At 44.2% G+C, this 22,486-nt stretch overlaps 1 protein-coding gene across 3 annotated transcripts; it reads left to right on the forward strand.

The window, feature by feature from the left end:
* The first annotated feature begins 5,311 nt into the window (after positions 1 to 5,311).
* Positions 5,312 to 8,765, forward strand: LOC133718440 (probable AMP deaminase). 3 transcript variants are annotated; one of them, XR_009850290.1, is made up of 10 exons: positions 5,312 to 5,531; positions 6,147 to 6,240; positions 6,331 to 6,374; positions 6,777 to 6,906; positions 7,005 to 7,198; positions 7,290 to 7,364; positions 7,587 to 7,674; positions 7,805 to 7,866; positions 8,221 to 8,334; positions 8,463 to 8,765. XR_009850290.1 is itself a non-coding variant. In XM_062145275.1 (9 exons), the coding sequence occupies exons 5-9, from the start codon at positions 7,144 to 7,146 to the stop codon at positions 8,574 to 8,576; spliced, it is 420 nt and encodes a 139-aa protein (XP_062001259.1). In that variant the 5' UTR covers positions 5,312 to 5,531; positions 6,147 to 6,240; positions 6,331 to 6,374; positions 6,777 to 6,906; positions 7,005 to 7,143; the 3' UTR covers positions 8,577 to 8,765. The 3 variants fall into 3 exon arrangements, 2 of the variants coding, with proteins under 2 accessions (XP_062001259.1, XP_062001260.1); XM_062145275.1 differs by lacking the exon at positions 7,587 to 7,674; XM_062145276.1 differs by lacking the exon at positions 7,587 to 7,674 and having other exon boundaries at positions 6,150 to 6,240.
* The last annotated feature ends 13,721 nt before the right edge of the window (positions 8,766 to 22,486 follow it).

The raw sequence follows: 22,486 nt of genomic DNA on the forward strand, positions 1-22,486 counted from the left end.
GACAACGTTCATGACAGGTTTCTTGAATCCAGAAGTGCGTGCAAATGGGCCTAAACCACTAAGAGGGAGTAGCTCATGCCAAAATGGATTCTGCCTCTCTTGTTCGCCCTCCCCCACCTGGCCATTTCAGTAAGGTTGCCCAAATGATTTGAAAGAAAATTTGTGTCTAGGCGACTATACTTGGGCCGCATGTCTAAACCTTGATTCACACTGTCTTATTGAATTCAGCTACTTATTATTATTATTTTTTTTTTTAAAAAAAAAAATAATAAAATAAAAAAAAAAAAAAATATATATATATATATATATATATAATTAGTGTGATCCAAAAAATTACGGAGGAGTCGTAGACAGTTTCTTCGCATAAGACATGGGGGACAATTCTAGTGTTCCTACACTCGCAAAGCCCATTCATGAAGGCTTGTTTTTGAATCCCATAATCATTTCTTCGCTACGCCTAGCAACACTAGGGGGGCAACACTACACTATACTAAGCCGAGTCAGCGGCTCCAGAAAATTTTTACAATACTAAGCCGAGTCAGCGGCTCCGGAAACTTTTTCCAGCTTTGCCCTCGCAGGAAAGGCTGAGCTCAAGGGAAGTGTGAGAGCCACCACCGTGACCGCCACCTCCATCGGAAGTAGTCTTCATGTTGCCAAAGATGTCCTCACCATGCACGAGAAACAGTGAAAGGGTTTCAATCTCCTGGTGATCTTCTCCTCTTTGTTCCATGAAAGTTTGTTCTACATTCATGTCAAAGAAAGTAGAACTAGTTCCCCCTCCAACTAAGATTGAACAATCCCTAGCACTCTTCTCCATGTTCAAGGATCCATAACCACCATAGTTCCCCATCTGCCCGTTAACAGCAATCATCACACCAGCAGAAGAAGCAGAAGCAGGTGCAGATGAATTGGCAACATTGTCATCACCAACAAGCCCTGATCTTTGCATGGGCACATGAACATCCGAAGTGGACCTCTTCTTCCGCTTCTCCCGAGCCCTTTGGTTCACGAACCAAAAATAGACGTTCTTGAACTCGATCTTGCCGTACCATTTCAGCTGGAGACAGATCCTCTGAATCTGCTCTATAGTTGGGGACCTAACTCCCTTATTGTAGAAAAGCTCCTTGAGGATTCTTATCTGATCTGTAGTGGGATTCCACCTGTTCCGCCCCCGCAGCATGTTAGCACTACTCCCGGCTGCTTTGTTGCTTCCTCCATCCTCGGTTGGTTGCTGGGTTTGTGGTTCCATTAGTGATGGGTTGAGAGAATGCAAGAATTGAAGAGTGATGATGATGAGTAATTAAGAAAGATTGCTGTTAGAAATATTCGAGTTGATGAAATGATTTCGGGATTGAAAATTTGGGTTTATAATGTGGAGGAAGATATAGGCATGCAAATATCCACCCTTGGATGGACGGTCAAAGAGGAGTCAAATCGATGTCAGTAAATCGAGATTAGTGATTCCAAATCTCGGGAAAAAAGGGACTAGCAGCATGGGAGGAGCGGTTTTTGAGGAGTTAGCTATTATTAAAGGATTAATAGCATGTGGGGAAACCGAACGGTTTTCGAGGAGGTAACTGTTCTTTTCACGAGATTATTTTTCACGACTGTTGTTTTTCAACGAGTGATTAGTGCCTTAAATCTCGGAAAAGAAGGAATTATTGGCGCTAAGAATTTTGAGTTGGGAGCCAGCAAGTGGATCCAAAAGATACATATTTTCTCAAAATCCTCACCGCGAGTCTCTTTTTTGACGCGGAGCATATTTTAAAAAAGTTCATATTATTTTCAATATACAACTATAGGGGCCTATATTTGGGGCCTTGCGAGACACAATTATTGGCTTCTCACGAATATTTGGATATCAGGATAAGAAAATATTATTGTATTCATAAAGTGGCTTTGCGGCCAAAAGCAGTACATTCATTACAAAGCCAAAAGTGGCTAGAATACAAAACAGGAATCTTCGGATTATCTTCTGAATCTTTTCTCAAGTGGAAGCAGCTATGGAATCCAACGTCGGGTTGAGCCGCGCCCCTTTACATGGAAGCGTCAAAGGAATACAACATAGGCTTGGCCAACACCATTATCCATGAGAAGGGGAGACTCCAGTGAAAGAAAATGGAGCCTCCAAGCCCCCTCAATTGGAAGCAGCTATGGAATCCAACGCCGGGTTGAGCCGCGCCATTATCTCCTGGAGGGGCAGAGAGTGAAGGAACCGAATATCAGCTTGAGTCTCTGCACCCCCTCTAGCCTTGGTAACCACCATTAGTTGGACGTGAAGTATAGGAACAACCATTCTGTGGCTTGAACCCATTCCTTTAAAGAGTCCAGCCCTTCTCATCCCTCCAAGATTCTATCAAGAAGAGAAAGAGGGAGAAGGAGGTGAGAACCAAAGCCCCTTCCATCTGGAGGGCACAACACGGGCCGGGTCCAGAAGGAAGGAAACAGAGGAGGAAAGACGAACCTCAGAGTGGCCGTCCTCCCTTTCTCCGTTTCGCTCCGTGTGTAGGATTATGACAAAGATGATCTCGCATGATCGTGGATCCCACACTCAGAGCCCCCTCGCGTTTCTAAACCAATCTGAAGCCTGGCATTGTTGTTACAGACTCCAGAAAGGACGAAACAAGGGGTTGCCTAAGATTACGCCATGAGGCCTAACTCAGGCTTAAGATTACGCCATAAAGCCTAAAATTTAGAGGCTAAAGGTCATTTCATGAGGGGAAGATTTGTGAAGAAGGAGAAAAAGAAGCAAGGATTGAAAGGCCATTTCTCGAATATTTCAGAAAAGTTGTTGTGAGTATTCCCTTCCTGAAATACAACTATTTATAGGGACTTCAGGCAAATCCCCACCCTTGGATGAAGCTCAATTTCAAAACCGATGTCAGTAAATCGAGCTTAGTAATTCCAAATCTCGGAAAAAAGGGACTAAGCAGCATGTGAGGAGCGGTTTTTGAGGAGTTAGCTATTATTAGAGGATTAATAGCATGTGGGGAAACCGAACGGTTTTCGAGGAGGTAACTGTTCTTTTCACGAGATTACCTCCTCACGACCGTTGTTTTTCAACGAGTGATTAATGCCTTAAATCTCGGAAAAGAAGGGATTAACAGCATGTGAGGGGACCGAACGGTTTTCGAGGGGGCCTACAGAGATTGGCCCGCAAAGCTCAATTTCAAGCAAAGTTCCTCCACGCGGAGTTTCGCCGGCCTGAGTGGCCCGTTCTCTGAGATGGGTCAGGTTGCGGCCCATTTCTTCAGAAGCAGCCAGAGGTTCATCGAGTTGGGCTTCTTCTGTAGCAATCGCGTTTTCAACAAAGGCTAAACCGGTATGGAGGTCCTCGATCCGAAGTTTGAAGTCGGACCTTTGGATTTGTAATTCCCGCAGGCGGATGGTTCGCTCATTTAAAATACCGCGAGAGATGTCCATTTCTCGAGAGAGGCTATTCAAAGCCTCTCGAGTGTCGTGAGCCTGGGCGTTCGCGGCCGGTTGACGTTGGCGGGCCTCATCAAGTTCATTCAGCAGATCGTCAATGGCACTAAATTGCTGTAGGGTCAATGCCTTCTCCTGGCAAAGATACCTTAGGGCTTCCAAGACTCGCGGGAGGATGTCTGTCTCCAATACCTGAGGACCCAGATGTTCGTGAAGCACCATCTTAGCCTCATCCACAGCAGAAGGAGGAGTTATCTCCAACACCCTAATCAGTCTCTCGAATCTGGTGGGAGGAGGAGGAGGCAGCAGAGGCGCCACAGGATCACGAACCACCAATGCAAAAGGGTGGACAGCTTCCTCAGTTTCTTCATCTTCAATAGGTTGGTCTATCCCTTCAGCCGCGGGAGAATCTGGAAACTCAACTCGCGGCTCACCATGGGCAAGTGGAGCAGATTCAAGCACAGAGCCCTCAGCTTCAACGGTTGTCTCATTTGTTCGCGAGACTTGGGGGGCACCACCACCGTCAGTATCATTTTCCATCTCTGGGGCGACTGTCCCGCCGATAAGACCAGCAGCGTTTGCAGCCACCTCCTCGGTACAAACAGAATCCTGGTCAGGTTCAGAAATGTCAGAGAGCGGGGTTGGATCTAAAGGGAAATGGAAAGTATTGGCCAAACAGTGGCTTACCTCTCGAGCTGTCGGGTCAATACACTACAAAAAAGAATTCAATTAGCTTCACCAATTTGCGTCGGCGTGCAATTGCCGTCGCTAAAGCCTACTCTTTTGCGACGGCAAAACTTGACCGTCGCAATTGTATAGAGATTTTGCGACCGTATTAACTGCCGTCGCCCCTAGTGGTCGCCAACCACTATGAATTTACTTCGGCAAGCATTAGCCGTCGCAAGTTTTTAACAGTTTGCTACTGCAAAACACTTGCCGTCGCTTTAGGGTGGTTATCTGAACGATTCTATCTCTTTGATTAAAAGAAAACTTCTTTTCTTTCTCTGCGCTGCTCTCTTTCTTCTTTGACCCCATGACTCCATCTCGATCCGACACTGATGATTACTTTCAGATTTCCTCTCTAGATCTGCCAAATTCGTAGCAGAATGTAACCGCCGACTAATTGCTGCGATTTCGGTCCTGTCAAGTTTACCAAGCTATCTACAAACCAATCGTTCCTCTCAAGATCCTTCCTCTGGGTGAGAAACAAAAGGAAAAGGTCAGTACTATGTACATCTGTATGTCAAGAGTTCCTTTGAAAATCTGTTAATTAGATTGGGTTTTCATATTATGTAAACTTTCACCGAATCTAATATCAAATTCTGATAGGATACGTTAGGGTTTTAGTCTATTTTGAAGATCGAAAGAGTTGTGAGCTCCCTTTGTAGTTCCGCTTAAGAGATTTAGGTTTTTCTTTTGGGTCCGGTAATTGTCTCCCTTAATTCTCAGGTCTGGTTGTATTTGGATGTGAATATGGTCTCGATTATTATGGGTTTTGTTTAAAGTTGTGGTCTTTCGATGGATATTGGGGGTTTTAGATTTGTGGGTTTTCCATTGTTTTGTTTTTTGGTGAAATTGGGTTTTGGGTTTGGTTTGTTTGATCGTCGATTGTGGAAATTGAAAATGAGGGTATGGTTTTTGCTTGATTGTTCACTACAAAAAAGAATTGCAATGGCTACACATGGATAGCGTCAGTAGCCAAAAGGAGCATTGGCTTTGAGGTATTGAATATAATTTCATTCATAGTTGAAGGGTTTTGGGTTGAATAGAATTTCATTCATGCCTGAAGGGACGTTCTGTTACAGTGAATCTCTGATATAGTTGAATTTGCAGAAATTGCTGGATGCTTACAGAGGTTAAAAAGCTCAGAGAAGCAAGTTGGGAACATTTATTTAATTTGAAAAGTATACAATGTTTGGGGACAAAGTCAATTGTTGTGGTATTTCAATAAACTACAGAATATTTGCAGGCATTTCAACTCTGACCATCCCTGTGCAGTTCCAAGCAAACAAAATGGACTCAATTTGGATAAATACTGACAAACCAAGGGACATTGTTTAACGTTTATGAGCCAAAGAAGAACGATCTAAACTTTGCACTCAAAGGTCAGCCTCTTATACTTGATACAATTCTGCTGATTTATTATTCATATCATTACTCCACCATAGAACACAAACCACTAGATGTAATGTGAAAGCATAGAACACTTTGAGATTTTTCATTTCATCAGCTTTATGCCAATTTACTATCGCCTCAAACATTTTCATGTGTTCAATGATAAATTTTGAATTCAAATTAAATTTTCATTTCAACCAGGTGTGTGATTTTTCTATCCTTTTGTACACTGTTCTTCCATTTTACTAAACAGCCACAATCTGGATTGAACATGATTGAATCTGTCTGTGCTCTTTGTCTTAATGGACTGGCTAAATTGATTAATAAATCATTAAGTTGGCCAACCTTCATTCTAAATACCTACAAATCAGAATGTTGTTCTTCTTTACAACCCAATCAAACTAAACTAAGTAATTGTCAGTGTTTCCTTTCAACTGATTTGTTTTAGGATATTTAATCCTGAGTATAAATAATGACCTTATTCTCATCAAACATACTACTGTCTTTTTAGCTTTTTATTAGCTGCTAAATTTACAAGACCTTTCTCTTTGTTTCTGGCATCAACTGATGATCAAAGCAATGTTCATTTTTGTTTTGTTGTCTAGAAGAAGTGTGAAAGCCAAGATTGGGAAGCTACTGTTCACTGTTGTCAGCAAGCTCTTATTGTTTGCACTTTGAGTTTTGACACCTCCACATTTGGTAAGAACTTCCTCTTTCTTTTCAGGTTGGGTTTATGTCACGTTTCTTTCTAACATTGGTAAGTTTTTATGCCCACAATGTCATTTGAAGAACTATGTATTGCTGGAGCTATCATTGTCAAGTTTCCTGTTTTGGTATGTAATGCCAATTTACTATCCTTTTATATAATTAACTATTAATTTCAGCCACATGTATCATTTTTCTATCAGAATATCCTTATATTGTTTAGAACTGACTGTATTGCGCAGAATATCGCTTTGCCTCCATTTCCTGCAATTCATATTACCACCCTTTTTCTTCTTTACTTCTACCGTGCCTTCTTGCTGTATTGACTAATTTGGTTTCCCATGCCCTTTTAATTCTTATGGCTTTGATGAACTTGCAAATTTGCAAGATTTTTTTTTATGGCTTGCAAATTTGCAAGATAAATATGCAGAGAAGTATACATTCAAAAGCACACATGATATTTAGACAAAGATATAGTATATATTAGCTAGATTCTGAACATGCAACTCCTTTCTTTTTTCCTCCTCCAGGGGAGCTCATCTCCGGGACCTTCCAATACCAAAGTTTTTGGCCATTTTGTCAGCATGGGATTTTCCAATAATGGGGGCAAACTACTTTGAAGCTACTGTCAAATGGTTGCCAAAGCTATTCAGGAACATGGTAAGGGCATTATGCCATATCATTCTGTGTGGTTTATACTCGGATTCTTGGAATGCTTCAGTTTTACCATATTTATCACACTATGATAAAATATCCAGGCGAGGAAAGCGCCGATTCAATCCGTCACATCATTGTTTTCAGCAATAGTACTATCTTCAACTGTCGAGATCTCAGCCTCATTCTGTTTTACATGCTTTGACAGTCCTTTGAGATCAGATAGACAAGTTTCTTAGCTCCATGATGAAAACATGTCATTGTTACTTTCCTTTTTCTCTTTTTCCTGTGCAATCATGTAAGTTCTTTCTTTACCTCCAACATAAAACTATCTGAAGTTTATGGTAAATCTCCAGACATCTAACATTTGCACTTATGATTTCCAACAGACAATAAAAACAAATGTGAGGGCAAGCGTGTTGCTGAGACCTTGATGTTTGACTATCATCGGCAACATGGGATAGGTATAATCTCATTTCTCTTTTCCTATTTCCTCCGACTAACTTTTGGTGTTTTTCTTTTCAATGGTGAAGTCGGTCAATGTTTTTCTCTTTATTGCTTGATGGATTTAATTGACTTTCTCTTTGACTTCCATTCACTGTGTGCTGTTTTTCTACAAAATGCATTATATAACTATGTTCATTCAAGTAACTATGTTGCATTTTTGCAATTGCTTTTTGCTTTAGCTTCTGGGCACAGTTTTTACTGCCTATGCTTTCTGTTTTCAAAAAAGGCTCAGGGAGATTTTCCTTAAGCAGGATAATCTTATCCAAGGTATAATTGTTTATTGGCTTACTTGCTCTTTTCATAGTTAAGTATTGGATTCTCAAGCCATGGCTTTTGAGATGTTATTTCTGTCAAGTCTTAGAGGCATTAATTTTCATGATTATCTTTTGTTGAATAGGCCGTTTCCTTGCTGAGCTGACAAAGCAAGTGTTTTCTGATCTTTCTGCCAGTAAATATCAGGTGCTTTCATGCTCTGCTACTTTTGTATAGGTTTTAGTGGTTTTATTTCCCTTTTTTTTAATCATCAATTATGAAGAATGATAGACTGCTAGTGTGGATTAACGCTCCAACTATTAATTAATTCATACATACTTTAATTTCCCAATCTGTTGGATGTAAATACTAGTGTTTATAATAATTTAGATATCTGGATCAAGTTTAGGTTTCTGAATGATCCTTCCTTGCCTCTCTGAATGTTCATTGATATGGAACAAATGACCACTCCCTCTCCATTCCTTCTTGTTTGTTTGTCTTTCTTATTTCTCTGCATGTCCAGATTGGCTCCTTGCCTGATGCTCTGTTTTTATACTGCAGATGGCTGAGCACAGAATATCAAAATATGGCAAGAAGCAAAGTGAGTGGGACCAAATGGCTAGTTGGATAGTGAACAATGAATTGTACAGTGAGAATGTTGTATGGTTGATACAGGTAAATGCAAGATTACCTTTCAGAAATAGGTCATATGAATTTGGGGGTTCTAGTAACAATGTTAGATTTAGGGTTTAGGATTCTGTAAAAACTTGAATTCTTATTATGCAATTTTTGTCTTCTTTCAGCTGCCACGGCTGTACAATATATACCAGGAAATGGGATATATTGTACATACTGTATCATTATGTGATAGGTTCAAGATGCATCCAGTGGCCATGAAATTAGAAGGGAGTCCATAGGAGAAGGAGTTCATCCAGATTCAACTAGTGATCAAGAAATTGAGCACGCTCCAGTACTCACCAAGCCCTCTAGTTAATGATAAATAGTATTGTGGTCAAGTCTGCTTTTGAACAATATTAAGTTTGGGAATGTTTCTTCCAGAGTTTCAGTTATCTAGTATGGTAGATTCTTAGTAGATTCGTATAATTATGAAAGACTCTGGTTTGTTTGGTTAATTTCAATTTGTACTTGGTAATGCAATATAACTTGGCACTTATCAGTTGTGAGATAGCTATGAATGAAAGGATTATTTTGGTGCTTTATATTGTTTTACTATATCTTTTGATTGTGTGTAAAATGGCAGAAAAAATTGGGTGGTCAATTGGTTGTCGCTAAAGCTTCATATGGACAATATTTGAGGTGGCGACGGCAATGACGCCGTCGCAATTAATTTCACTTGGGGTGGAGGGAAAATTTCATTAAAAAAAAAAATTAGTTTATTGCAAGCAAATAGGTTACTTGCGACGGCGTTTTCAGTCGCTACATGCCGTCGCCAAATAAGCGACCAAATCATTGCTACGCTCGTTGCCGTCGCTAAATACGGTTGCGACGGCATTTTGCCGTAGCCATGAGCAATGGCGACGCCACCAACGACAACGGCGTAATTGCCGTCGCCTAGCCGTCGCCATTGGTCTTTTGCGACGGCAAAAATACTTTCCGCGACGGCACAAAGCCGTGGCCAAATGAATTTTTTTTTGTAGTGATATCTGGTACGTGGTCACCAAGAGGAAGAGGCCCCGCCTCATTCACCTCTTGAACCTCTAGTGCCGCGAGAATCTCTGTCGTCATCATTTCCTCATAAGCGGCAGAAGTCTCAGAGTGGCTTTCCACACTTTCATCCTCCGAGGAGTCGTCATCGGAGATCGTTATTAGAATGGTAGGACCTTGCAGATGCTCTGTAGATGTGGGAGACGGAAGAGGCGCCACGGGGTTAGTTGATGCTTGAACTGGCGAGAGAGTTGGTTCTTCTGCAGTGGCTGAGGGTCCAGCCTCGCTTAGGCGAGAGGGATTAGTGGTCCTTTGACGGACCTGTCAAAAGATACATAGTGAAGATCCTGCCCAGATTCTAAAATTTAAATAGGATAAGACGGGGTCGGAGTTTACCAATCGCATTCCCAGAGGTTCGTCATCTTCAAAACTCTCTTCGACAAATTGAGCTCGATCGCGTTTGCAAGCAAAGACAGCAGTGGCCTGTACGAGAAAAGAGTCATAACTCAAAAAGGGGGGAAGCACCAAATATACAAGTTTGGGATCATTCTTAACTAAATTACCTCAGCGGGATCTTCATCATGCAAAGACTCTCCCTCAGAAGTCTCCTCTGCTATTGCCTTTCGTTTCCCGGCCTGAACAGAGGCTATCCTGCTCTGGGTAGTTTGCTGCAAAACACACTCAGGAATAAGAGCGGGAAAATCAACACAAGGAAAAGGAATGGTGAAGAAAGACAAAAACTTACTGTTGCCCTAGGCTCGTGGATTTGTATCCCTGGACGCGATGAGCGAGAAGGTAGAATAGGTCGCGGGGGTTGTGCTGCAGGGTTGGAGAAGCGCTCAAGAATCTTGCGGTCCTCCGGACCAGGAATACTCATGCCACGAAAGATCAGGACGAAGAGTTCGTCATGTGGCAGGTCCCAACAGTTCACGGACACTTCTTTCCACCAATCAGCATAATCTTCGTCGACATCGTTGAGGGGGTACAGCGCTCTGACCCAAGGGGGAATCACTATCAAAGTAAACTGACTCTGAAAAGGGACAGACCCAGGTGGGGCTAATCTCCGCCAAGAGGTGTAGTAATTGGCAGAATCAACCAGAGGCCAGGGTACCAACTGGGCCAACCCAAATTGGCGAGCGAAGTGGTTAGGGGCATAGAGCTCATAACTTACGCGGTCGGTGGCAAGACGAATATCCAAGCAGGAGATGGCGCGACGAAAGGCCAGGAGGGCTCTTTCGCTATGATCCCGTCCACTGGGCAGAAAGCCATCGTTAAGGGGAGGAGGGAAACTCCTAGAAAGGACTATTTTTGGGTCCGGCATCTCTCCCAGCAAGTACAAGTAAATAAAACACTCGGAGTAGGGAGGAGCTCGATACCTTACGTTGCGGCAAAGCCAGTTCCCCAAAAGGGAATCAACTGGAGGTTCCTTTGGAATATCACCGCGACGGAAGAGAGGGAAATAAATCTGCAGCCAAAAGGCAAGGATCCAGAAGGGACCACTAATTTCGGTATCGAAGGGGCGCATTACGGCTCTATAAAGGGAGCGATATAACGCACCTAATACAGGTTGCCCAAGGCCAACGCAAATACCATTGTAGAGAGCAGTGGCCAGAGAATTCCAGGGCCCAGTAGGTTTGTTGGAAGAAGTGCAAAAGATAAATTTGCAAAGCCAGAATTCCAGGAATGCGATACCTCCTGTATGGTCACGCTGGGTACAGTAATAGTCGCGCCAGAATGGGTAGGATCTGCTGTGATGCCCTCGACCAGCCATATCCATTCTCAAAGAAAATTGAATGCCATCAAACTGACCATGCACATAGGGGTCAAAGTCAATGGGCAACCCCGTGATGGTAAGAACATCCAGCAGAGTTATGCTCATCTGCCCAAACTGGAAGTCGAATGTATTGCTGGAGGTGTTCCAGAAGCAAAGAGCGGCGGCTAGCGGTGCAGGGCTAGTATTATGGGGAAGACAGAAGCATAGATCGATGGTTTGGGTGATACCCACCACATCCCATCGGGCCAAATCTCTCGCTCGGACCACCTGATACCAAACCTTTTCCTCGGGAGCGACGGTAGGCCAGAAGCCCACTTTCCTCCTTGGTCCCCAACTGCTAAAATCACCAGGCACCTGCCGAAGAGCCGCTATGGGACGGCAGATGGGAAGCGCATAATAGGCCATAGCATCATCTGGCAAACGATCGCGAGGTGTGGGACCCAGACTCGCTTGACTATCGCCGCCACCAAAGCCCATCAGTCGACTTCTCTCCTCTCCGGTCTGACTTCTACATCGAACACTCATGTTAGTCCGCCAGGTGAATGCGGCTTTCTCAGTGATTTCATCTGCCTGATCGATAACGAATGGTTTCTTGGATGCCATTTCTGGGTTGTGAGGAACACTTCTCCATTACACCTTGATTTATAGCTCAGATATTACTGGAGATTAATTTATTAGCTGGGCCAGTGAGTGGCCCTAGTTGATAATTAATGAGTCATTATTCCATTTTGAGAATCGCATCTAAGGCGACAGCGGAGATACTTCTCCATTACACTTTGATTTATAGCTCAGATCTTTCTGGAGATTAATTTATTAGCTGGGCCAGTGAGTGGCCCTAGTTAATAATTAATGAATCATTATTCCATCTTGAGAATCGCATCTAAAGGCGACAGTGAAGATATTCCACCTTTTCCTACCACCGCAGGGCCAACATAGTGGCCTGAAGTTTTTAAATAAAACATGATTAAAACCGATGCGGGAAGTAGATACTAAAGTTGTAGCAGATACGGTGGTTTCACCTGGTCACACGTCATGATGTCGATAGCCATGATCTAATCATTTTCTTCGACATAAGACTCGCGAAGGATTAAATGACAGCAAATAGTTTGCTATTTTGCATCTTATTTCGCCAAGTACTATAGGCCTTGATCTAGCCAGGAAAGCGGCTTCAACACCTACATTTGAGAAAATCAACAGAGAGCCCGCAAACAAGGCAGATACATGTTGTTATACACATGGCGAGCTACCACCAAGGAAGAGAAGGATACTCATTCGCGATCAAAAGCAGTCTCCTTCGCATGGGGGGCACGCTAAAGTTCTGATCTCCTACAACCTGCCCAAGTTTCGCCAGATCCATGGGGGGCAATAAAGTTGGCAAAGGAAGCGTCAGTTCATGACAAAGGCAATCCAGATTGTGGCATTCAAGCCTTATGACCTATTTAGAGGCCTATATGGAATCAGTCAAGCCAATAAAAGTGGCTTTTGGAGCAACAACATTATAAGAGCAGTGCTGATTCAAGACCTCTTCAGTCAAGACGAAGACCTTTGACTTCGAGGTCTGGGGGGCAATGTTTGGACCCAAAATGAGCATTTTGGTTTGACAAAGCGTGTCTTGGAGAAATTGAGCCAATATCAGTGGCTCACATATATATTTTCGATAAGTTCAAAAATATATTATTAAGAGGCTAAATAAGGCCTACCAAACATGGAAATGAAAAATCAACTTTAGCACATTTTCCTACTTCGGCTAGGAGAAAGCGAGCTAGACAAGAAATGAGGGATGACGGACTAACCATCCGAACTCCAAATGAGTTGAAACTTTCCAGATTAATTCTAGACATCCCATTGATCATTTCTTATGAAGAGTGCCAAAGCTCGTTCGGAGTGGAAAACCTTCAAACAAACAGTCCAATTTTCTGCAGAAGCAAAACTTGGAAACTGGACCTGTAAGAGGTCCAGCAGCATTTCTGGCCCAACCACATGGAAATAAATTCTGAAATTTTACCACAATAATCTACATTCATGGTGGATCATTTCATATGAAGAAATCGAAGGTTGAATCTGAGTTCTTAGTGGAGATAAAAATTGAGGGATAAGGGAGCAGAAAATGACTTAAACCTAACATTCCATTAGTGTTTAAGTGCTTGAACCTAACAATTCCATAAACTCATAAGTGCTCCATAAACTCATAAGTGCTCCATTATGATTTGTTTAAATGCCAAATAGTGTTGCTTGGTAGCCTATAAATAGAGGCTACAACATAGAACAATGGACTCATTCATACATCAAAACATCTCTAAGATGATCTAAGTTCTCTCTAGAGCAAACCTCTCTAAGAGCAACTCCTTTCCTTCTCTTTCTCTTATAGGTGATCACACTCCTAGTCCTAGTCTTCTCAGAAGCCGACTTTCAGTGCCACCAAACCCTCTGTCAACGTGCTTCGGTCCTAGTCTCCTCGGGAGCCGACGGTAGTGCCGCGACCACAACGGTTACAGAACCAGCCAAGCAAGGGTAACGCCCTAGCAACCCAGCCAAGCTAAAGTCACGCTTTAGCAAGTTCTCTCTACTTCCCAGTGGTTCTCGCTCTGCTCGATCTACAACATCGAGTATCGATTGTGATTTTCAAGAAGCTCAACAAAAGTCCTCGCCACGAGGCATAAAGAATCCCGCGACGAGGTTTGTGCTCTCCTCGTCTACAATCGCTTGATAGAAGTCAGGTCAAGGGACACCCCCGACGACCGCACCCAAACGGTGCTGGCACGCCCGCGCAGAAAAGAGACTGTTGACCAGCTGCAGCAAAATTGGAGCCAAACATTTTGGCACGCCCAGTGGGACAACATCAGAAGTTTTTCTCTTGAAGCACATTCAACCACCGGGCTTCAAAACAAACATTTTGGCACGCCCAGTGGGACCACACTAGAGTCTTTTTGTATTCGCCATCATTGGGATGCCAGGGGAAAATCTTTACCAAAAGAAATTCCTAAAGTGACAAGATGGCCAATGTTGCCACCACTGGCAATATTGACATTGATGACGAGTTCATTGATGACGAGTTCGAACCACTCATCATTCCACCAGATGCTGGCCTGGACGAGAGGCTTCGCATCCTTACAGTGCATAGTGAAAATTATGGGAAGCATCTGGCAGCTTCGATCGCAAAAAGGGAACAACGAATTCGCGAGTTGGAGCAGCGAATGAATCAGAATGCTCAGAAAGCTAAAGAGCAGTCACAAAAGCTTTTCTCGAGCAGAGACAAACAGACTGCCCAACCTGCCGCAAACATAACATCTGAGTTCACAACCTTGCGCAAGGAGGGTTCCATCTTGGCTACCCAAGTCGGTTCACAGCAAGGAGAATTGAAAAGTCAAGAATCTGCTCGCGAAGAGGTGGTTTCTGAGGTTGAATTGCTTACAGGTGGCGATAAACCTAAATGCTTTTCTGTTGAATCACAGCCTTACATAGAGGCTGTGCATGGAGAAGATGGTCAACAAAATTGTTCTTCTGACAATAAAATTGTCTCTGAACAAATACCTGATTTCTCCACTGACCCAGCCATATACGTGGCTACTGATCAGATACATGGGGGGCAAGATATTGCCCAGGTTCACCCCCTTGATAACCAAAAGCAGGTGCATAATCAATCTAATTATGATCTTGCTACTGGACGTCATGGCCATGCAAAGGGTCAAGAGCATGATCCACTTAATTATCAATCAAGGCATGGCCCACCTTACAATCATCAATTTTGCCTTGGCCATGCTACTGGACGTCATGATGAAGGTGGCCACAATCATGGCCAACTTAATTATCAATTAAGTTTTGGTCTAGAGAAGCCAATCTGTGGCTTTATTCATCAATTCAACTTGAATTTCTTCATCAGTGTTTCAAGGCCAAGCAGTGGCTTTGATATACATGGAGGATACATCTGCAACCCACCTTGCAAGAATGGCCAGAATAATTATTCTAGTGGCCAATTTTTACTTCGCGACTGCAAGTTTGAGTATCACCAGTACAAGTTAACTCTTGTTTACAATTATCAAGCTCCAAATTTCTTGCAAAAAGAATTTGTTTATGATACTACACAGCCCATAGAGGCGTCTCAATATGATGCCTGGAAAGTGGACAGAGGCAAACAAATACTTGATATGCCTATTTTTGAAGAAGAGATCAATTCACCACTCTTTGGTGACTCTAAGTATGATCTCAACATGGAGCCAATCTATGATGAATATGATGATAATTACAATTTGATTATTGGTTCCAAGAATCATATGCAGGAGTACAAGTTCTTTGAGGCTCTTGATCATGAGAATTTTTACCAACAAGTGGTTAAATATAATGGCCAATCTGTGGCTTATTCTGAAAACATCATGTCCTATGACATGGTAGTTGGCGACAAAGCTGATCTTGGGACATCCTTATCTCCAAAATTGCAATTGAAGATCATGCTTCGCCAACCAACAAGGATACTTGGGGGGCAAGATTACCCCTCTCACGAGCCAAATTCCTCCAAATTCTTCAACGCTAAGTATCTTTGTTCTTTTCCTACAAGCTCTCACAGGAGGGATTTTTACCCTACAAATTTTGATACATCGGAGCTTGGAGTGAAGCATAGATGGCCTCCCCCGTGATCTTGTAGAGGCGGCAAATGGTGGAAACACACCACTATTAAGAAGTTGAGGTTGGTAAGGGGTTGTGAATCATAACGGAATAGGTGAAGTCTCTTTTGTTAATATTGGCCTAAACTCCTTATTGGTGCCTAGTTCAGGTCCCTTAAGGTTAAGGGCGGCTTTTATTAACACTTGTTGAACTGTCTTCACACTTATGACCTTTCTCATCTTAGTAAGTATAGCCTATGTGAAATGGTGTCTAGAAAGGGGACAACGTTCATGACAGGTTTCTTGAATCCAGAAGTGCGTGCAAATGGGCCTAAACCACTAAGAGGGAGTAGCTCATGCCAAAATGGATTCTGCCTCTCTTGTTCGCCCTCCCCCACCTGGCCATTTCAGTAAGGTTGCCCAAATGATTTGAAAGAAAATTTGTGTCTAGGCGACTATACTTGGGCCGCATGTCTAAACCTTGATTCACACTGTCTTATTGAATTCAGCTACTTATTATTATTATTTTTTTTTTTAAAAAAAAAAATAATAAAATAAAAAAAAAAAAAAATATATATATATATATATATATATAATTAGTGTGATCCAAAAAATTACGGAGGAGTCGTAGACAGTTTCTTCGCATAAGACATGGGGGACAATTCTAGTGTTCCTACACTCGCAAAGCCCATTCATGAAGGCTTGTTTTTGAATCCCATAATCATTTCTTCGCTACGCCTAGCAACACTAGGGGGGCAACACTACACTATACTAAGCCGAGTCAGCGGCTCCAGAAAATTTTTACAATACTAAGCCGAGTCAGCGGCTCCGGAAACTTTTTCCAGCTTTGCCCTCGCAGGAAAGGCTGAGCTCAAGGGAAGTGTGAGAGCCACCACCGTGACCGCCACCTCCATCGGAAGTAGTCTTCATGTTGCCAAAGATGTCCTCACCATGCACGAGAAACAGTGAAAGGGTTTCAATCTCCTGGTGATCTTCTCCTCTTTGTTCCATGAAAGTTTGTTCTACATTCATGTCAAAGAAAGTAGAACTAGTTCCCCCTCCAACTAAGATTGAACAATCCCTAGCACTCTTCTCCATGTTCAAGGATCCATAACCACCATAGTTCCCCATCTGCCCGTTAACAGCAATCATCACACCAGCAGAAGAAGCAGAAGCAGGTGCAGATGAATTGGCAACATTGTCATCACCAACAAGCCCTGATCTTTGCATGGGCACATGAACATCCGAAGTGGACCTCTTCTTCCGCTTCTCCCGAGCCCTTTGGTTCACGAACCAAAAATAGACGTTCTTGAACTCGATCTTGCCGTACCATTTCAGCTGGAGACAGATCCTCTGAATCTGCTCTATAGTTGGGGACCTAACTCCCTTATTGTAGAAAAGCTCCTTGAGGATTCTTATCTGATCTGTAGTGGGATTCCACCTGTTCCGCCCCCGCAGCATGTTAGCACTACTCCCGGCTGCTTTGTTGCTTCCTCCATCCTCGGTTGGTTGCTGGGTTTGTGGTTCCATTAGTGATGGGTTGAGAGAATGCAAGAATTGAAGAGTGATGATGATGAGTAATTAAGAAAGATTGCTGTTAGAAATATTCGAGTTGATGAAATGATTTCGGGATTGAAAATTTGGGTTTATAATGTGGAGGAAGATATAGGCATGCAAATATCCACCCTTGGATGGACGGTCAAAGAGGAGTCAAATCGATGTCAGTAAATCGAGATTAGTGATTCCAAATCTCGGGAAAAAAGGGACTAGCAGCATGGGAGGAGCGGTTTTTGAGGAGTTAGCTATTATTAAAGGATTAATAGCATGTGGGGAAACCGAACGGTTTTCGAGGAGGTAACTGTTCTTTTCACGAGATTATTTTTCACGACTGTTGTTTTTCAACGAGTGATTAGTGCCTTAAATCTCGGAAAAGAAGGAATTATTGGCGCTAAGAATTTTGAGTTGGGAGCCAGCAAGTGGATCCAAAAGATACATATTTTCTCAAAATCCTCACCGCGAGTCTCTTTTTTGACGCGGAGCATATTTTAAAAAAGTTCATATTATTTTCAATATACAACTATAGGGGCCTATATTTGGGGCCTTGCGAGACACAATTATTGGCTTCTCACGAATATTTGGATATCAGGATAAGAAAATATTATTGTATTCATAAAGTGGCTTTGCGGCCAAAAGCAGTACATTCATTACAAAGCCAAAAGTGGCTAGAATACAAAACAGGAATCTTCGGATTATCTTCTGAATCTTTTCTCAAGTGGAAGCAGCTATGGAATCCAACGTCGGGTTGAGCCGCGCCCCTTTACATGGAAGCGTCAAAGGAATACAACATAGGCTTGGCCAACACCATTATCCATGAGAAGGGGAGACTCCAGTGAAAGAAAATGGAGCCTCCAAGCCCCCTCAATTGGAAGCAGCTATGGAATCCAACGCCGGGTTGAGCCGCGCCATTATCTCCTGGAGGGGCAGAGAGTGAAGGAACCGAATATCAGCTTGAGTCTCTGCACCCCCTCTAGCCTTGGTAACCACCATTAGTTGGACGTGAAGTATAGGAACAACCATTCTGTGGCTTGAACCCATTCCTTTAAAGAGTCCAGCCCTTCTCATCCCTCCAAGATTCTATCAAGAAGAGAAAGAGGGAGAAGGAGGTGAGAACCAAAGCCCCTTCCATCTGGAGGGCACAACACGGGCCGGGTCCAGAAGGAAGGAAACAGAGGAGGAAAGACGAACCTCAGAGTGGCCGTCCTCCCTTTCTCCGTTTCGCTCCGTGTGTAGGATTATGACAAAGATGATCTCGCATGATCGTGGATCCCACACTCAGAGCCCCCTCGCGTTTCTAAACCAATCTGAAGCCTGGCATTGTTGTTACAGACTCCAGAAAGGACGAAACAAGGGGTTGCCTAAGATTACGCCATGAGGCCTAACTCAGGCTTAAGATTACGCCATAAAGCCTAAAATTTAGAGGCTAAAGGTCATTTCATGAGGGGAAGATTTGTGAAGAAGGAGAAAAAGAAGCAAGGATTGAAAGGCCATTTCTCGAATATTTCAGAAAAGTTGTTGTGAGTATTCCCTTCCTGAAATACAACTATTTATAGGGACTTCAGGCAAATCCCCACCCTTGGATGAAGCTCAATTTCAAAACCGATGTCAGTAAATCGAGCTTAGTAATTCCAAATCTCGGAAAAAAGGGACTAAGCAGCATGTGAGGAGCGGTTTTTGAGGAGTTAGCTATTATTAGAGGATTAATAGCATGTGGGGAAACCGAACGGTTTTCGAGGAGGTAACTGTTCTTTTCACGAGATTACCTCCTCACGACCGTTGTTTTTCAACGAGTGATTAATGCCTTAAATCTCGGAAAAGAAGGGATTAACAGCATGTGAGGGGACCGAACGGTTTTCGAGGGGGCCTACAGAGATTGGCCCGCAAAGCTCAATTTCAAGCAAAGTTCCTCCACGCGGAGTTTCGCCGCAATAGCACTTGCTTTGGCCTGAGTGGCCCGTTCTCTGAGATGGGTCAGGTTGCGGCCCATTTCTTCAGAAGCAGCCAGAGGTTCATCGAGTTGGGCTTCTTCTGTAGCAATCGCGTTTTCAACAAAGGCTAAACCGGTATGGAGGTCCTCGATCCGAAGTTTGAAGTCGGACCTTTGGATTTGTAATTCCCGCAGGCGGATGGTTCGCTCATTTAAAATACCGCGAGAGATGTCCATTTCTCGAGAGAGGCTATTCAAAGCCTCTCGAGTGTCGTGAGCCTGGGCGTTCGCGGCCGGTTGACGTTGGCGGGCCTCATCAAGTTCATTCAGCAGATCGTCAATGGCACTAAATTGCTGTAGGGTCAATGCCTTCTCCTGGCAAAGATACCTTAGGGCTTCCAAGACTCGCGGGAGGATGTCTGTCTCCAATACCTGAGGACCCAGATGTTCGTGAAGCACCATCTTAGCCTCATCCACAGCAGAAGGAGGAGTTATCTCCAACACCCTAATCAGTCTCTCGAATCTGGTGGGAGGAGGAGGAGGCAGCAGAGGCGCCACAGGATCACGAACCACCAATGCAAAAGGGTGGACAGCTTCCTCAGTTTCTTCATCTTCAATAGGTTGGTCTATCCCTTCAGCCGCGGGAGAATCTGGAAACTCAACTCGCGGCTCACCATGGGCAAGTGGAGCAGATTCAAGCACAGAGCCCTCAGCTTCGACGGTTGTCTCATTTGTTCGCGAGACTTGGGGGGCACCACCACCGTCAGTATCATTTTCCATCTCTGGGGCGACTGTCCCGCCGATAAGACCAGCAGCGTTTGCAGCCACCTCCTCGGTACAAACAGAATCCTGGTCAGGTTCAGAAATGTCAGAGAGCGGGGTTGGATCTAAAGGGAAATGGAAAGTATTGGCCAAACAGTGGCTTACCTCTCGAGCTGTCGGGTCAATATCTGGTACGTGGTCACCAAGAGGAAGAGGCCCCGCCTCATTCACCTCTTGAACCTCTAGTGCCGCGAGAATCTCTGTCGTCATCATTTCCTCATAAGCGGCAGAAGTCTCAGAGTGGCTTTCCACGCTTTCATCCTCCGAGGAGTCGTCATCGGAGATCGTTATTAGAATGGTAGGACCTTGCAGATGCTCTGTAGATGTGGGAGACGGAAGAGGCGCCACGGGGTTAGTTGATGCTTGAACTAGCGAGAGAGTTGGTTCTTCTGCAGTGGCTGAGGGTCCAGCCTCGCTTAGGCGAGAGGGATTAGTGGTCCTTTGACGGACCTGTCAAAAGATACATAGTGAAGATCCTGCCCAGATTCTAAAATTTAAATAGGATAAGACGGGGTCGGAGTTTACCAATCGCATTCCCAGAGGTTCGTCATCTTCAAAACTCTCTTCGACAAATTGAGCTCGATCGCGTTTGCAAGCAAAGACAGCAGTGGCCTGTACGAGAAAAGAGTCATAACTCAAAAAGGGGGGAAGCACCAAATATACAAGTTTGGGATCATTCTTAACTAAATTACCTCAGCGGGATCTTCATCATGCAAAGACTCTCCCTCAGAAGTCTCCTCTGCTATTGCCTTTCGTTTCCCGGCCTGAACAGAGGCTATCCTGCTCTGGGTAGTTTGCTGCAAAACACACTCAGGAATAAGAGCGGGAAAATCAACACAAGGAAAAGGAATGGTGAAGAAAGACAAAAACTTACTGTTGCCCTAGGCTCGTGGATTTGTATCCCTGGACGCGATGAGCGAGAAGGTAGAATAGGTCGCGGGGGTTGTGCTGCAGGGTTGGAGAAGCGCTCAAGAATCTTGCGGTCCTCCGGACCAGGAATACTCATGCCACGAAAGATCAGGACGAAGAGTTCGTCATGTGGCAGGTCCCAACAGTTCACGGACACTTCTTTCCACCAATCAGCATAATCTTCGTCGACATCGTTGAGGGGGTACAGCGCTCTGACCCAAGGGGGAATCACTATCAAAGTAAACTGACTCTGAAAAGGGACAGACCCAGGTGGGGCTAATCTCCGCCAAGAGGTGTAGTAATTGGCAGAATCAACCAGAGGCCAGGGTACCAACTGGGCCAACCCAAATTGGCGAGCGAAGTGGTTAGGGGCATAGAGCTCATAACTTACGCGGTCGGTGGCAAGACGAATATCCAAGCAGGAGATGGCGCGACGAAAGGCCAGGAGGGCTCTTTCGCTATGATCCCGTCCACTGGGCAGAAAGCCATCGTTAAGGGGAGGAGGGAAACTCCTAGAAAGGACTATTTTTGGGTCCGGCATCTCTCCCAGCAAGTACAAGTAAATAAAACACTCGGAGTAGGGAGGAGCTCGATACCTTACGTTGCGGCAAAGCCAGTTCCCCAAAAGGGAATCAACTGGAGGTTCCTTTGGAATATCACCGCGACGGAAGAGAGGGAAATAAATCTGCAGCCAAAAGGCAAGGATCCAGAAGGGACCACTAATTTCGGTATCGAAGGGGCGCATTACGGCTCTATAAAGGGAGCGATATAACGCACCTAATACAGGTTGCCCAAGGCCAACGCAAATACCATTGTAGAGAGCAGTGGCCAGAGAATTCCAGGGCCCAGTAGGTTTGTTGGAAGAAGTGCAAAAGATAAATTTGCAAAGCCAGAATTCCAGGAATGCGATACCTCCTGTATGGTCACGCTGGGTACAGTAATAGTCGCGCCAGAATGGGTAGGATCTGCTGTGATGCCCTCGACCAGCCATATCCATTCTCAAAGAAAATTGAATGCCATCAAACTGACCATGCACATAGGGGTCAAAGTCAATGGGCAACCCCGTGATGGTAAGAACATCCAGCAGAGTTATGCTCATCTGCCCAAACTGGAAGTCGAATGTATTGCTGGAGGTGTTCCAGAAGCAAAGAGCGGCGGCTAGCGGTGCAGGGCTAGTATTATGGGGAAGACAGAAGCATAGATCGATGGTTTGGGTGATACCCACCGCATCCCATCGGGCCAAATCTCTCGCTCGGACCTCCTGATACCAAACCTTTTCCTCGGGAGCGACGGTAGGCCAGAAGCCCACTTTCCTCCTTGGTCCCCAACTGCTAAAATCACCAGGCACCTGCCGAAGAGCCGCTATGGGACGGCGGATGGGAAGCGCATAATAGGCCATAGCATCATCTGGCAAACGATCGCGAGGTGTGGGACCCAGACTCGCTTGACTATCGCCGCCACCAAAGCCCATCAGTCGACTTCTCTCCTCTCCGGTCTGACTTCTACATCGAACACTCATGTTAGTCCGCCAGGTGAATGCGGCTTTCTCAGTGATTTCATCTGCCTGATCGATAA

This window comes from Rosa rugosa, chromosome 6 (assembly GCF_958449725.1).
Source record: "Rosa rugosa chromosome 6, drRosRugo1.1, whole genome shotgun sequence".
NCBI lineage: Eukaryota > Viridiplantae > Streptophyta > Magnoliopsida > Rosales > Rosaceae > Rosa > Rosa rugosa.